We start from the raw sequence: 16,356 nt of genomic DNA on the forward strand, positions 1-16,356 counted from the left end.
ACAAACCACCTCCCGTGTTCATGGATTTAACCAGCTTTAAATGCCTGACTCTTCAGTGCTTTATTTCTCTGCCAGCAACAAGACTGGCAGCCTGGGATGTGCCAAGTTCTTGGCTCTAAATTGCAAAACAAAGCAGTATAGGAGAGAATCTGTGAGTTCGCTGATTTGCAAACACTACAGCAGGTCACCACGTACACATTTGTTTTTGTGCACCTATTATTTCTCCCAGGCAGTTACCTGGACGCCTTCCTGACAGTGCCAGCACGTGCTGCTGCTCAAGTTACCAGCGCTTCCTTCACTCACACTTAAATGAATGCAGCTTATTTCGCATCATTTAAACAAACAAAAAAACCCTTTCATTAAACAGAATCACAGAGCCTTTCAGTAATTATTTGAGACGTGTCCCCAAGGTCATTCAGAATCAACATCAGGTTTACAGGTGTGCCCACAAGTGTCCACGAAGATGCCATTCAAATGGAGCCGACTCGGGAATCAGATGCATGAGAAGCCACAGTGACATGTAAGGGGGCTGGTTGAAATTTTCCTGACACAAGTTACATTCATCCCAACTTTCTCTAAGTAAAAGACATGTGGATGTTCTTTCCATGCCCCCAGCTCCAAATACCAGTTTATTATAGTCACATATCCAACGACAATGGACCTGACCAAATGTATGTGGAAAGCATCTTGACTCTTCACCATAAGGCTACAAAGCAGGTTCTTGCATTTCCCCTCAATTTACAGTTGAGGAATCTGAGGCTTAGTATGGTGGGGTGACTTAATTAGGTCCCCCAGCTGGTAGGTAGCAGAGTCACAATTTGAACACAGATGCATCTTATTCCAGAGCCTGTAATCTTAATTATTTTGCTAAATTATCTCCTTCTGTAACAAAATAAAAATGAAATAAAATTTCTACATGACAAAAGATATTTAGATGACATCACAGATCACTGGCATTCTCTTTTTCATCTATTTCCCAGAAAGATCTTTCCATTTGCTGTGAATGCTCATTTCCAACTTCCAGTGATGAAGCACCAATCCTCTGGTAGAAAAGTGAGAGTTATAATCAGGAAGTTTTCCTTCTCTTTCCAATTTCATCAAGTCTCAGGGTCAATTTTTTTTTTTCCTTTTAACATTTTCCTAGTATTGCAGGGTCAGAAGTTCCTAACCAAGGTTACCTAATCTAGTGCTTGCCCCAGGCAGGATGACTTTGGTCATCCCAAAGAAAGGAAGGTTCAGGCAATTTGTAAAGATCTTACTGAATCTTATGTACCTGAGAGGCAAATTATAAGCATCTCTTGCCTTTCTGAGGATCTGCAAAGTGTGTTGGAGCTTTTTAGAGTAAAGGCACCACACAAATACAAATCAATAACAATATAAATCAACTCAATTCCCATAAGTATAACCATTTAACCTGGCAAAAAAAACCCAAAAAACACACGAGGCCCCAGACTACAATGACAGTCTTCGTCAGAAAATATATTTATTATTGATAGTGAGTGAAGTAAAGATGTCAGTATTCATGATAGACGAGAGGTTGCAGAAGCCAAGGTTGCCTTCATGTTGATAAAAAATGCCTTATTTCACTCATAATCAGAAACATTATTCCAGTAAAAGAGGTAAATTTTCTCTCCTTTTTGTCTTCTTACATGATCACCATAATAAGTTAAAATAAAGTAGCTCTTATATAGTCAAGGGAGAAAAGAAAAAGAGAGAAACCCAACATGCCACAGCCTAGCCAATTCCGCCCAGCACTGCTGGCCCGAGATGGAGGGGTTTGGCCTTCTCTTCTCCCCACTCCAGTGACCTCAGCCCTCGATCCCAACCCCCAGCTTTGTGGGAGGGCAGGTTCACCCAATGATGGAGCTTGGTTAGAAGAGGAAGTTGAATAGAAAGTACAGAAGGTGGAGAGGACTGCCTTTCTTTTTAATCATCATAAATGGATTTATTAACACTGTAGCACGCCCTTGATGGCTGATCCCTGATCTAGGCCTTGGCTTTTCAAACTGTTGCTGATCAAACTGTGATATGCTTCTGTTGAATCTGCTCTCTGATGTTTCTCTTTAATGGTCTTCTCTTTAAATGAGTTGCTTTCTTACTAGGAAAAAAAAAATGTTCCACCTCTGGAATTAACGCTGCAGGAATTCTGCTTGTTCTAAAAGTTGATTTTATCCTCCCTTCTCAAGCATGCTCTGAAAGAGAAATAGAAAACATGAGATTTACCACCAGAAGGAGGGGACCAAAAATGGGCAGTAGCTATTTAGTACTGTTTGTGTTGCTTTTCAAAGATCTACCTCAAAAACACATATAGCAAGGCATATGCTCCCTGGTCTCGAAATATGACTACCTTTAATGAACATCATTGCTTAATCATGTATCATCTCCAAATGACCCCTCCCCCCACCATATCAAACTGAGCCCTAAGGGTGAACATGCTCTGGACTGTGAGGGGGTGGGGGCATAGTGGGGAGTGTGCGTGCCGTCTCACTACCCTGGACATTTGGGGATGTGTGGGAGTATTTCTAGTGGCTGCAGAGACTGGGGGAAAGCTACTGCTAAGGGGGCAGGGGTGGAATGGGGTGGAGAGGGAACCTCTCAATTGAAGACAAGATTCTCCCCCTGAAACCTCTGCTCACGCTAGGCAGAATGCAGATGTTCCTGAACTCATAATGCTGGGTGGAGCTACACAGATCTAAGTATGTATTCCCAAATTACAAAAATGGCCCCTACATTCTATTTAGTTATTTGTGTGGGTGTGGGTGAGGAACAGTAGACAGGAAGAATTTTTTTTTCCAGTTTTATTGAGAATTAATTACATATATCACTGTATAAGGTTTAAGGTGTACAGCATGATGGTTTGATTTAAATATATTCTGAAATGATTGTCACAACAGGTTTAGTTAACATCCATCATCTCATTTAGATACAAAAAAAAAGAAAAGACAATAATTATCACTGTATTGAGAGCTCTTAGGATCCACTCTCTTAACAACTTTGCTATATCATAATGCAGTGCTAACTATAGTCGCCATGTTGTACATTACGTCCCTAGTACTTATTTATCTTACAACTGGAAGTTTGTACTTTTGACCACCTTCCTCCAATTCCTTCCTCCTACACCTCTCCCACCGCCCCCTGCCACCTCTTGTACCACAAATCTTATGTCTTTGTCTATAAGCTTGATGTTTGTTTTTTGTATATAGATTTGACATATAAGTGAGATCATACAGTATTTGTCTTTCTGTCAGATTTACTTCAGTTAGCATAATGCCTTCAATGTCCACCCATGTTGTAGCAAATGGTAGGATTTCCTTGGGTTTTTTTTAATGGCTGGATAATATTCCACTGTCTATATATATACCACAGCTTTTTTTATCCATTCATCTATTGAAAAGCACAGGTTGTTTCCATGTTTTGGCTATTGTAAATAATGCTGCTATGAACATGGGAGTGCAGATGTATTCTCAAGTTAGTGTTTTTGTTTCCTTTGGATATATTCCCAGAAGTGGAATTGCTGGATCATATGGTAGTTTTATATTTAATTTTTTTAGGATTCTCCATACTGTTTTCCATAGTTGCTACACCAATTTACAATCCCACCAACAGTGCACAAGGGTTGCCTTTTCTCCACATCTATGCCAGCATTTGTTGTCTCTTTGATGACGGCCATTCAGCCATGAGGTGATATCTCATTGTGGTTTTAATTTGCATTTCCCTAATGGCTAGTGATGTTGAGCATCTTTTCTTACACCTGTTGGCCATTTACACATCTTTGAAGAAAAAATGTCTATTCAGATCCTTTGCCCATTTTTTAATTGGATTTTTTTTGTTTTTGCTATTGAGTTGTATGAGTTCTTTATACATTTTGGATATTAACCCCTTATCAGAAACATGGTTTGCAAATATTTTTTTCCCATTCTGTAGGTTGTTTTTTCACTTTCTTTTGCTGTACACAAGCTTTTCAGTTTGATGTAGTCCCACTTGTTTATTTTTGATTTTGTTGCTTGTACTTTACATATGATTTCCAAAAAATAATCACCAACACCCATGTCACGGAGCTTTGATCCTATGTTTCCTTCTAAGAGCTTCATGGTTTCTTACATTTAAGTCTTTAATCAATTTTGAATTATTTTTTGTGTGTGGTACATGATAGGGGTCTAGTTTTATTCTTTGACATGTGAATATCCAATTTTCCCAGTACCATTTATTGAAGAGACTTTCTCCATTGAGTATTCTTATCTCCCTTGTCAAATATTAGTTGACTGTACATCCTTGGGTTTATCTCTGGGCTCTCGATCCTGTTCCACTGGTCTATGTGTCTGTTTTAATGCCAGTACCATACTGTTTTAATTACTATAGCTCTACAGCATAGTTTGAGATCAGAAAGTGTGATGCCTCCTGCTTTGTTGTTCTTTCTCAGGATTTCTTTGGCTATTCAGGGTCTTTTGTGGTTCCAAATAAATTTTAGGAGTGTTTTGTTCAATTTCCATATAAAAAAATACCATTGGCATCTTGATAGGGATTGCACTGACTCTATAGATGGCATTTGGTAGTATTGCCATTTTAACAATATCATTTCTTCTAATCCATGAACATGGAATACCTTTCCATTTATTTGTATCTTCTTTGATCCCTTTCATCAATGTCTCGTAGCTTTCAGAGTAGAGATCTTTGATCTCCTTGGTTAAATACATTCCTAAGCATTTTATTGTTTTTGATGTTAGTATAAATGGGATCAATTTCTTTTTCAGAACATTCATTGTTAGTGTATAGAAACACTACTCATTTTTGCATGTTAATTTTGTATTTTGCAAGTTCACTGAATTTGCTGATCAATTCTAACAGTTTTTTTTTTGGTTGAGTTTCTAGGATTTTCTATATATAAAATCCTAGACAGAAAAAATTCTTAACTATCAGATTAAAACTCTAACTAGCCAGGGCAGGAGATAAACCGTCTCCATTCTTAGGAAACTTTAAGAAGGCAAAAGTGATCCTTTCCCCTTTAGTTTTGAAATTACTCAGGAAGAAGAGTTAAGGTCAGGCCCAAGACTGCCTCTTATTTGTTCATGCCTTCTTCCTTCCATCCCTCACCCTTCCAGCCACTTATTCACCCAACTTCTTAACTGAGCTCCTACTAGGTACTCATTGTACTGAGTTAGGTGATATAGGGAAACCAATACACATGTTCATGGAAAATTAAGGCATAATACAGAGTAATAACTTGCTATTTCTAAAAATACATTTGCTAAATATATGTTAAATTTTTATTTTACTGAATAAGTACTACATGCATACAGTATAAAATTCAAGAAGAACAAAAGAATATATAGGACAAAGTAATTTTTTGTCTTTCTCCTATCTCCCAATTTTTTGTGTACTCTTCCAGAGAAGGTATTAGTTCAAAAGCAGAGTGGTGCTGCCTATTTCAGAAGAGGATAACTCTCTGAAGCTGGAGTGATCAGGGAAGGATCCTCAGATGATCTTTCACTATGGATAGAATATACACAGAAGGTAGGGAGGGATGAGGGGGACAAGCACTGGTAAAGATTCAGAGGAGGGAAAAAGCCCAGTATGTATGGGATGAAGAATGGAGGAGAGAGACAGGCCTAGCTAGAGGAAAGGGTAGGCACTCAGGACGGTCCAAGAAAAAGAGTATAAAAAGGGTCCACTGTGAATGTCAGGCTGAGATACTTCCTTGCTGGCCACTGAAAAAACCTAGGAATCCAATGAATGTCTTTAACAGGAAAATGTCATTTAGGAAGGTTACCCAGACTTCCTTAGCACAATGGATCCAATGGAGGAGAGTCTGGAGGTGGAAAGACCGGGGAGGAGACAGATTAGAAACGAAGCTATGGTGGGAGCAAGAAATAGAGTCATAGAAAGACAAGGGAAGGAAAAAAAGCAGTGATGAGACCTTAGGTATGGTGGCGCCTCAGTGACAGGGAGAAAGGTGGTGTGACCAAGAGAAACAGGGAAGTCAGTGGGAGGAGTCATCTTGGGAATGAGGAAGATAAATTTGGGGTTTGGGAGTCTGGGAAGATGATGAAACATCCCGGAAGGAAATGTCTAGAGGGAAGTTGCAAGCTTGGGAAACAGGTCAAAGGTCTTTAGAGCTAAAGATTTAAGGTCAGAGATGAAGAAAACAGATTGAAATAAAGGGGCAGAAAAGGAAAAGGAGAAGGACAGATAAGCATATTGGGTCACAGAAACACAGGATGAATAGCTTATCCTAAAGGTTATCCTAAGGTATTCATGATTTTACAGGCTTCTAAGAAGCCTACGTCCATAGGGCACAAAAGAAGAACAGATATAAAAGCAGACAAAGTAGTTTGTAGAAGACGCATATAGAAATGGTCAGAAAAGACAATGATGCAGTCAAGGAGGAAGGATTGAATAAATTAGAAAAGCTAGATGCATCTAGAGAAAACCGGAAAGACAAAGCAGATTAAGTGGAAGACTCCACTCAGCAGAGAGTCGTCTTGTAGAACACCAGAATGTGAGCCTCCTCTCAAACTCATCTGTGTTTGTTGGAAAACTTAAAAATCAAGCACTTACCATGTAAGTGTCAGACCAGGCAATGTCACGGTATCATTTATCCTCACACCCTTGTGACTTGACCTGTGAAAGTCCAACTATGCAGACGGAAAGCTCTATAAACTCCAGATATATAGACAACCTCGCCACAACATTATTTATTAATACAAAACGAAAGTCAGTATAAAGCAGCTCTCTATACTGGGGCCACGTAAGGGCACTTAATTACTAAAGAAAATGATCACTTTGTGAGTGATGCCACTTTGTGGGTTACATACTCGCTACTTACTTCAACATACCAATGGGAACTATAAGCTGTTACCTGCCTGGTCAAAACCACATGGCTGTGCCTCATTCTACAATTTAGGTCTCATGGCTATAGTGACAGCCGTGTGACAACATACCTCTTTTCAAATGTTGCAGAATAATCCACAGTGACCACACATAATTAAAAGCAGCAGTTAAAGTGTTCACAAGGGTCTAGGAAATCTTTTTACTTTTCTCCTCCCTGCCATCCCAACCAAATATGGAAGGGTAATTTTCAGCCAGGCCATGTAATGCTAAGAATGTAAGACTCTCATAAGAGAGACGAGCTGGACCCTGGCTGCTGTGAAGATCGTGGGCCAGTCTAACATGAAGACACTAGAAGAAAATTTTTGAACAAATATAAAACACAGAGAAGTAACCACATTCACAAAATACCTTGGTATGAGTATTAAAAATCACATCCTCAAAGAAAGCACGGCAGTTCACCTGATTCCTGGGTGACTCCCTGAAGACACAGGGGGCAAGGCTGTGTCTTCCAGGGCTGGTCTATACACATGTTGTCAAACTGCACTCAGCTGCTACCAATGGGGGCCAGAGGCGGTACAAAACCACCTCATTTCTGTCGGAGACATTAACAAACGTCAAGTTGAAAAAATTTTTAGATGAATTAATTGGTAAAACATTCTGTGCTTTTACTATATCACAACGATGCAATAAAACCTGCCCAAATCCAGGCCCAAGGAACTTTAGCTGGAGGGATCCTGAGGCCTGGCAGGGTCTGTATCAGTCAGTTTCCACCTATAGGTTCTCCTACCGTCTCTGTACCGGTTCTGTAAGTCGCTGCTGTTGGGCTGAATTTCAACACTGCATAAATTTAACGCTGCATAAATTAACATAGGAAATTCCCCAAAGAATGAGGGAGAAGATTTACAAGTTATAAAAAATTGCTTCCTTCATTTGAGGAACTGCTAACACTTAATCTTAACGTGGAGAAAGAAATTCCTTGCATTTGCTCCTCGTTCACGTATTGGGGCCTGCAGAAACACCTTTTATAAACGGCTGGGTAAATTACTAAAAGGACAGAACGGTTCAGGCACCCACACTGCTCTTTTCCCAAGGCTCTCTCTGATTCCAGCCACTGAGGAAGGAAGGACCTGCAGCCCGCCGTGTCAGACAGGAGCAGGTCCCCTGGGGACCAGAGGCTGCGGGTCATTTCCATTGATTAAGACAATCTTAACTGTTTTCCTCTAATATTTTTGTTACACAGTAATCTCATCAACTGTTTTTTGAACTACAGCTTTCTTGGAGGGGCGACTATCGTAGCAGTGTGTCAGCTACTGGCTCTCACAATATATTTAAGAGGAATTATGGCAACCCTGGATTGCTCACAACCATCATGACAGAATAAAAATAGTGTTCTTGGTCTTTTTTAAAAAGGATATCATTCAGAGTGCTTGCCTCTGTCTGACGTTACCCAGCATCTCACCAAGATTTCAAAGACCTAGTAAAGTCCGGTATGGAAGAAGGAACACTTACAGGGGAAAGGTTTACGGGGGGGAAACTAAAATGGAAATACGTCCTTGACATACCTGAGTTTTCACTAAGGAGGGACAGGAAAAGTGGGGAGTGGAAGAGAATGGAGCCTCCCAGGAGGAACAGGGAGTGAGAGAGACAGAAGGAGAAGACTGTAAGTGAGAAAGAAGGGAAAGTAATCAATAAATTCAATTTATGAGAAGCACAGAGCATGCTTTGCCTGTGCGCCAAGTACTACTCCTGGCCACCTGAAAATCTGATTAGCTAACTTATATTGTTTTCAGTATCTGTCTCCTCCCCCCAGCAAGTGCTGTTCTTTATTCTTTCTGCTTTGAAGGAAACGCAACTTAACTTTTTTATGCCTGGGTCTACTTTCATCTCTTCTTATAACAAATGCTCTGTGTGATATTCAAATTAAGTTACAAGTAATTAACTGTTTATACAACTTGCTTTAATAACAGACAAAACACTAACATACTGCACTTCTAACTCTTGAAGCATAAGTACTAGAAAAGAAGTGCCTATTAAGAAAAATGAAAGTCTATTACCATGGTAATACTTCTTCTATTAAACCCAGATTAAAAAAAAAAAGAAAATGCCATAAGGCAACTATTACCCTCAGAAAGCGGTTTAGAAAAGGATTCCTATGATGGAAGAGGCTGGAGTAAGAAATCTAAACTTTGGAATTTAGTTTGCTTTGATGTGACTCCGAATTTGAAGGGCAGCCCCACGGAAAGATGGGAAAGCTCTTCTGGACCACTCATGCGTCCTCCTGAGGATGAGCAGCCCAGCTAGGCGATTAATAAATGTCATTAGGTGGTGATGATAAAGAAGCCTTCAGACACAATAAAAGCACACTCCCATAAGCCTTCCCAGAAAGTGAACCTACTTGATTTATCTTCATGCTCCCTGAAGGTGGGCGTCTGTGTACATCGGAAGCAATCTGCTTAAGGAGGCGGGCCTCTGATGTGGGTCCGGGGGAGGGGAGCAGGGTGACTGCAAGCCGCAGAGCCAAGGGAGGGTCCAGTCACAACTGTGAGCTGGCCAGGGGACTGTTTCCTCGGCTGGTGTCTCTCTCCTCCCAGGAAAACAGGGTGTGGTCCCTCATCTAAGAGCACCTACAGTTTCAATGGGGGCAAGAGGCCAGGAGAAGAGAACTTCCTTTTCAGAGGCTATTGCCCTCTGTCCAAGACATCTTCTGATTTGTTCCCGAGGTTGGGAAAGGAACTAGTGAGTCTGACCAGACCTCTGCAGGTGGCTCAGAGCCGGTAGGCAGTGACCAGCAGCTCCGCATCTCCCGAAAGCGGGGAGCCTTGGCAGGACCTCTGAGAGGTTGAAGACCTCTCATGCAGTTCAGGCCAATGGGCTCCAGAGCTGTGGTTCTCAGACTCCGTGGACAGAGGTACCTGGGGAATTTGTTGGAAGTTCAGATGTTAGGTCCCACCTCAGACCTGAATCCGATTCTTGGGGATGGACCAGGCATGTGCACTTTAAATAAACTTCCCAGGTGATTCGGATCACCCATGTTTACGATCTGATGTTATAGGGAACAGCGTACTGTGTTTGGCATCAGACTATTCTGGTCTGGACTCTGCCCCATCTACAGATCACTGAACTCTCTGGCTGTTAATTTTTCCAAGTGAAAAGATGCGATTAGGTTACAAGATTTCTACGTCCCTCTAGCTCTAACAGCTTATGAGTCTATGAAACCATTTACATGTAATTTATAGCTCATCTGAAAACAATGATAAAGTACAGCTTGCTCTGGCACTAGGTTTTTCTTTCAAGAATTCTGATTTCTAAAGTGACAGCTACTGCTATGTTTCCAGGTGCTCTTCATACTCAAAGAACAGGGATGTACTTGAGCCCTGGTCTAACATAAATCCAAGTACAAGGGGAGAGAAAATACACTGTCCTCAAGAACGCTGACACGTTCTGTCCGGGCAAATTCCTCTACAGGGACTGATCTTGAGGTCTTCTATTTTGGAGGAAACCACAGACTGGAGGTGTCGTTTACATTTTTGAAATGAAGAGTCAGGTACACTAATCTTGGAATGGAATAACTTCATATTAGGATCTGGCCTCATTTATCAAGGTCTTGACCCCATGCTCCCCGTTACAGTTGAGTAACTTTTTGTTCTCCTCAGAGAGATGAGCAGGAAGCACCCAGGCCTAAGTGGAGGTGACTCACTTATAAGATGCCCTCATTTCGGTCCTTCCTTTAGCTGAGCTGCTTGCCCCACTGCCCACCTGCTGATTTAAACCTCGGCTACGGTTTATCAGAGCCCGCCTGGCCTCCACCATCTGACTACAGCCTCCACGCTCACCTCTGTCCCTTGGGCGTCTCCTGGGTCTGGCCCTTACTTTTAGTCCTGGTCTTTCCTTGGTTCTTCTGATCCGGCTTCCTGCTCCATCTCCACAATCCCTTAACACCCATGGTCCGTGGCCCACGGGGTGGAAGCCAGCACAGTACAGGGTAGCCTAGGGCTGGCTGAGGGATGCAGCCTGCTTTCTCTAATGCAGTTTATCAGCCGGTGGGCTCCATTCTGCCAGACAGCACTGAGACAGCCATTTTTCACTCCACTGACTTCGGAGAAACTGAGAGACTGTTTTCACCCCCTCCCAGTTCATTCTGCCATCCTGGCTTCCTCAGGGCTGTCAGGAGTATGAGCTTCAAGGAAAGACCAGGCAACATGCAGACCAATCAGAAGTGCAGCTGTTCTTCTGGAGGCGAAGCTTAAGGCTGACAGCAAACTCTAAGAAGCAGAGGCACAAATGCTGGAGGCCACCAGAGCAGAGATGCTGCTCGGGCCAAACAGCCCACGTCTCTTAGCTTGAATGTGCTCAGGAACCTGGGTGCTCGTGCGGCCTGCGGCCTGCTCTCAGACACGGAAGTACAATCAGCCCTAAATAACAGCTGCGAGGCCCTCGTGGATCACCTAGTTCAAACCCTTAATTTACCAAAAAAGAAAATGAAGCCCAGGTCACCATGACTAGATTAGAACGTTCCAGCATTCCCCACAAACTCTCTCCTCTGGCGAGCACAGAATGTTCAAGAGTCCAGCCAGTTTCCGAACCTTTCTGTCAATAGCAGCAGGGCTGGGGAAAGAGCTGGAACACTTAGAATTGTTACCCCTAAGCAGCTGGATTGTGCAAGTAAATTGAGGGGCAGTGGGGTGTCCCAGGGAGCAGAGGCAGTGCAGATCTGGGAGCAAGCCCTTTCTACACACCCCCTTTTATAAGCCTTGGGCACATTTTGGTCCACTAGTGGGCCAGTACTATTGGCTTCCCATTGCTCTCTCCCTTCCAGTCTCCTGTAACGTACGTGAAGCAAGACTGAATGGAAATCAGGTTTTGATGGTAAGAACAGGTAATTCAAACTTGGAGAGTTTATAGAAAGCTATGAGGCTAAGCAGATATGAGAAATAAAAGACACAGAAGTTTATCAATCGATGTCCTCCTACATTTTTAAATGCTGTATCTCATATAGCTAGCCAGTAGCTTTTAAGTCTGAGAAGTAATAATTACAGCAATTGAATATCTCTTTACCATTATGAAGAACACATAACTTAATACACTGGAAGTAACAGTCTAAATGTCTCATGTTGACCCGTGAGGACTGGTTAAGACTAGCTGAAGAAAGATTGATGTGAATAAGTGGATGAATAAGAGACGAAAAGTAAGGCTAAGGAATATCCGGAAATTTTCCTATCAGTAAAATCTATTAGTCTAGAGAACAATGCCCCAAGGGAACCAGTGAAAGCCCAATCTTATGAGTCACTTAAAAGTGGAGTGGATTTGGCTACTGGAATTATTCCAAGGGGAAAACTCTTGCACTATGCCGGAAATGGACAACATGACCTAATGGGTTGTTGTGTTTAGTATCTCAGCATGTCCAGCTTGTTCTTTAGATTTAACAAGGAAACTCAAGAAGGGGTGTGGACCAGTCAGGAACTGTAACAACAAATGCTCAGGACCACGTATCCTGCCCAAGTCTCTTTTAACAACAGGGGCAGAGCCAGAATCACAAAGTTAGACTAGCTTAACACACACACACACACACACACACACACACACGGAAAACGTGGTGTTAGTGGAAAAGTGACTACTCATGAAATACTGATATAACCCCCGCTGGCCATCTTGGCATGGTCCTAAAATCGGGCAGCGCTAAACTGCACCTTTGCTCATGGCCTTTATAATCCCACCCTCCTATTTGTTACTTTCAGTCTCAATGACTACTTCATTTGATCTTCAGGTTTTTTTCCCTTCACTTCATGATTATCGTTCATATCTTCCCTCACTGCCTTATTTCTGTATTAGTGGATACTGGATGTCCCTTCACACACACAACTGAAAAGCCACACACTACGTATTTTTAAATTTCTTGTTTTTATGGCAAGGTCTATCTTAGTCTAGTTGTTAAATTTACCACCATGACTTCCCTGGGTTTCAATTCTCTCAACTGTAAAATGGTGAAAATAAAACCATCTCTATTTACATCTCAGGTTGTCATAAAAAACAAGTAAGAGAATGGATGTGAAATGACCTTGAAATCTAAATCTACAAACATACAAGGTGTTATTGTTTCTTGGTTACTTCCCATTTCAATGCCGTCTATCTTAGGTTTAAAATAAGGTCTTGTGGACATATCTTTTTAATATCAGCTGGTGTTATATACTCTAATACTTGAATATAACAGTTGTAAAAACGATAGGCACCTGAAACATACTCACTGAAAATATTAAATTATGCTGCAGATGGGCAGGGGGGTGGGGAGGGGAGGACGGGAGGTCCCCTTTGGAATCACTAGTAATAATTTGACACTTTTGGCCGATTTGTTTAAGTTGGTTTCAGCACAGAATAATGCAACTGAGGAAAGAAGGAAAAAAATTTAGACTTATTGAATATAGAAATGGAATCCTCACAACACTGTAAATTACATTACCTCACTTCACAGATGAGAAAAATCAAGGCCCAAGGTTACAGAGCCAATAAAAGAGCTTGGATACAAACTCAGATTTGCCCAATTCAAACTCTCTGTTGCACCATGTAGCATATTTGATTTTGTCACAAGTTAAATAACTCTTGTTTTACTCTGTAAATGTATGCTACTGATCTCATGGGGCTGTGTGTAGACAGTTCAACACAACCCAGACAACCAGGATGGAGTCAATACTCCAGACACCCTTGCAGGTGCTACTTCAGTAATGGTACAGATCACTGTGGACACAGGCACCTATGTTACAAGACACCAGTGTCAAAACACGCACTTTGTCTCCGCCATTATGTGCACTACCACCCCCGCCTTATACAGAACTAACATCAGCTAGAAAAAACCGTGAGTCCAACTTACAGGTTCCACCTGCTTCAGTTAGTATTAAAATTGAAGGTTGGAGATTGTTAAGAACATATCAGAAGCTGTTTTTAACAAATAAAATGTACTAACTTAACATCAGCAACACTACTTCTACCAAAGATCTTAAAAGAAAGGAATTAAAAGAAAGGCCCAGAGTTAGGCAAGTGCCATATAAACAAGAAAAAGAAAGAAGCCTCTTGTGACGACCTAGAGGGGTGGGATAGGTAGGGTGGGAGGGAGACACAAGGGGGAGGGGATATATGTATACGTACAGCTGATTCACTTTGTTATACAGCAGAAACTAACACACCATTTTAAAGCAATTATACTCCAATAAAGATGTTAAAAAATAGAAAAAATAAAAAATAAATGCTAAGGAGGGAAAAAAAAGAAAAAGAAAAAAGCCTCGAGCCACAAGGCTTTTAAAGAAAACACAGGCTTTTAATAAATCTTGGTTCTATTTTTTCTACTAGTGTTGTTATTTTCTAGCTATCCAGACAATACTGCCCTCCCATCAGATATTCACAGAGTGTTAGAAATTTATACTAACTGGGATTATTATAACTACAGCAAATTAGACTGTAGGAAGGCATGCTGTGTAACTCAAACACTAGATTTAGTTGGGTTAGAAGGTCAAGTCTAGGGAATTTGTCAGCAGAAAGAACCAAGGTTTCCAACAATTTCCATCTCTCAGAACAACCTATACCCAACAAAATCAGTTAAATGATAGGCAATTACGTGACCTGCCAGAATTGATAATTCACTTCAGCGTTTATCATTAGCTTTCTAAAGTACACAAATTAGAGAAAATACAAGTCCCGTGATCATCATATTATTCTGATATGAAGGGTCATGAGAAGAGTATGGCTATGGTACACAGAAGCGATGGAAATCACTTCCTAAATCCATGTCTGGCCTGTCTTTCCCTGCCCAATTGACTGGACTCTACCAACTGGAAGAAGATTGAATGGTGCTTGCATGGTGGGTTTTTATTTTAGTTTTGTGTTTGCCTTTTGTTTTTTTAAACCAGACTCTCTGCATGACTACTTGCTGTTTATGGACTTGAAGCTGTTGGCCCCTTAACGTGTATCCTTCCTCTTTGCTGGCTTTGAGTATTGGCCCAGAAATATGGGGCAATGACCTTGAGGACACAATTATAAAGTAGAGGACAAAAGTTCAGAGCAACTAGAAAAGGTATTATTTACGTAAAACCTTTTTTTTCCCTGCAAGTGGAACACAAGGAGACTACGGACTCTTCCTTCAGCCACCTGGATGAAAGGTGATTAAAACTTAACCAACTCGTGACAGCAATTCTTGATGACGACTAGTTTGGTTTAAAAAGCTCTTTCACACACATTAGCCTACTGAGTCCTTCCCAGTGCCCGTGATGTTGGGCTTTTTATTCCTCTGCTGCCCTAGTTAGCTCTTGGTTTGTACACCCACCTGTTTGGCCTGATTGACACACCGCTTGTACTGATTGGCCAGAGTGGAGCAGCTGAGGGTCTGCTGGGTGTTCTGGCGGTAACACTGGAGAATTTGGGCCTGCAGATCGGCACAGATGGGATGACACTCATACCGCCTGGAAACAAAAACAGGGACCACTGAGACAAATGGTCTTCAACTGGAATAAAGAACAAGGCTAAAAAAATATATAAAACACTAACTAAGATATAAATGTTACAAACGCCCCCCCAAAAAAGTTTAAGAACAATAATTTTCTTTGACCTTTAAAGAAAGATATCACACAAGATAAGTGATTTCTTGTTATACAGCAGAAACTAACATAACACTGTAAAGCAGTTATACTCCAATAAAGATGTTAAAAAAAAAAGATAAGTGATTTCTATGAAATTAGTTCTATTAATTGACACCACTGCGAGCCTCTCTGGACAGGGCAGCATTCCCACCCTACCTCAAATGTAACCATGTGAATGGGGCCAATTACTCTTCAGCCCAGCCAGTTGACTCAGGAACCTGGAAGCCCCAATGTTCTCTTCCGTTCCCACCTCCAGTTGGTCACAAAGCTTGATATCCTGCAGTCCAGTCCTTTCTCCATACTCACTGTCATTACATTAATTCCTAATCATTTATATCCTGGATTCAAGCAATGACCTTCACGGGTCTCTCTGTCTCTTAACGTTCACCCTCCACTCCTACCTCCCAGAAGGTTCTTTCTAGTAGTAAGTCTAGACAGTATCTGCTTTCCAAATAAAATACATGGTCAACAGGCAGGTCCTTTTGGATCAGGTTCCTGCCTACTCTTTTGCCTCAACCAGACCACGTTCAGGGTTTGGTTCTTAGATGTCCCTTCACGTCTTGGCTCCGCTGCTCTTGATTTTGGAAATGCTCTGCACCCAAGCCTCACCCAGTTCTATGTATCTGGAAAATACCTACCCATCTTTCAATACTTGAGCTAAGTATTGAAGTGCAACCTCCTCTATACGGCTTTCACTAGAGCTCTCCCCAACCACGGTAGAGTCTATCATTCCCTTTATGGTGACCCCCTAACCTGTATTAACTTCTTTCACCGTGCACTACACTACAGTCTACTGCAATTTACTAGCATGCAAATCCCAAGTAAGGACTGCATCTTATTTTCTTTGTTATCTCAGCTATCGCCATGGATCCCTCTTATAGAAGTCATGCAATAAATTGTTGAGAAT

The 16,356-nt window shown here is 41.4% G+C and overlaps 1 protein-coding gene across 1 annotated transcript in view; it reads right to left on the bottom strand.

The window, feature by feature from the left end:
* Nucleotides 1-1,466: 1,466 nt before the first annotated feature.
* Nucleotides 1,467-16,356, bottom strand: part of CHCHD3 (coiled-coil-helix-coiled-coil-helix domain containing 3) — a 280,521-nt gene continuing 265,631 nt past the window's right edge. Inside the window, exons 7-8 of the mRNA XM_061198062.1 lie at nucleotides 15,137-15,272; nucleotides 1,467-2,192 (exon numbers count right to left, since the gene is read on the bottom strand). Of these exons, the coding sequence (XP_061054045.1) occupies nucleotides 2,169-2,192; nucleotides 15,137-15,272 (160 nt within the window). The 3' untranslated portion in view covers nucleotides 1,467-2,168. The remainder of the gene's footprint in view (nucleotides 2,193-15,136; nucleotides 15,273-16,356) is intronic.

The sequence above is a fragment of the Eubalaena glacialis genome, chromosome 8, assembly GCF_028564815.1.
Source record: "Eubalaena glacialis isolate mEubGla1 chromosome 8, mEubGla1.1.hap2.+ XY, whole genome shotgun sequence".
NCBI lineage: Eukaryota > Metazoa > Chordata > Mammalia > Artiodactyla > Balaenidae > Eubalaena > Eubalaena glacialis.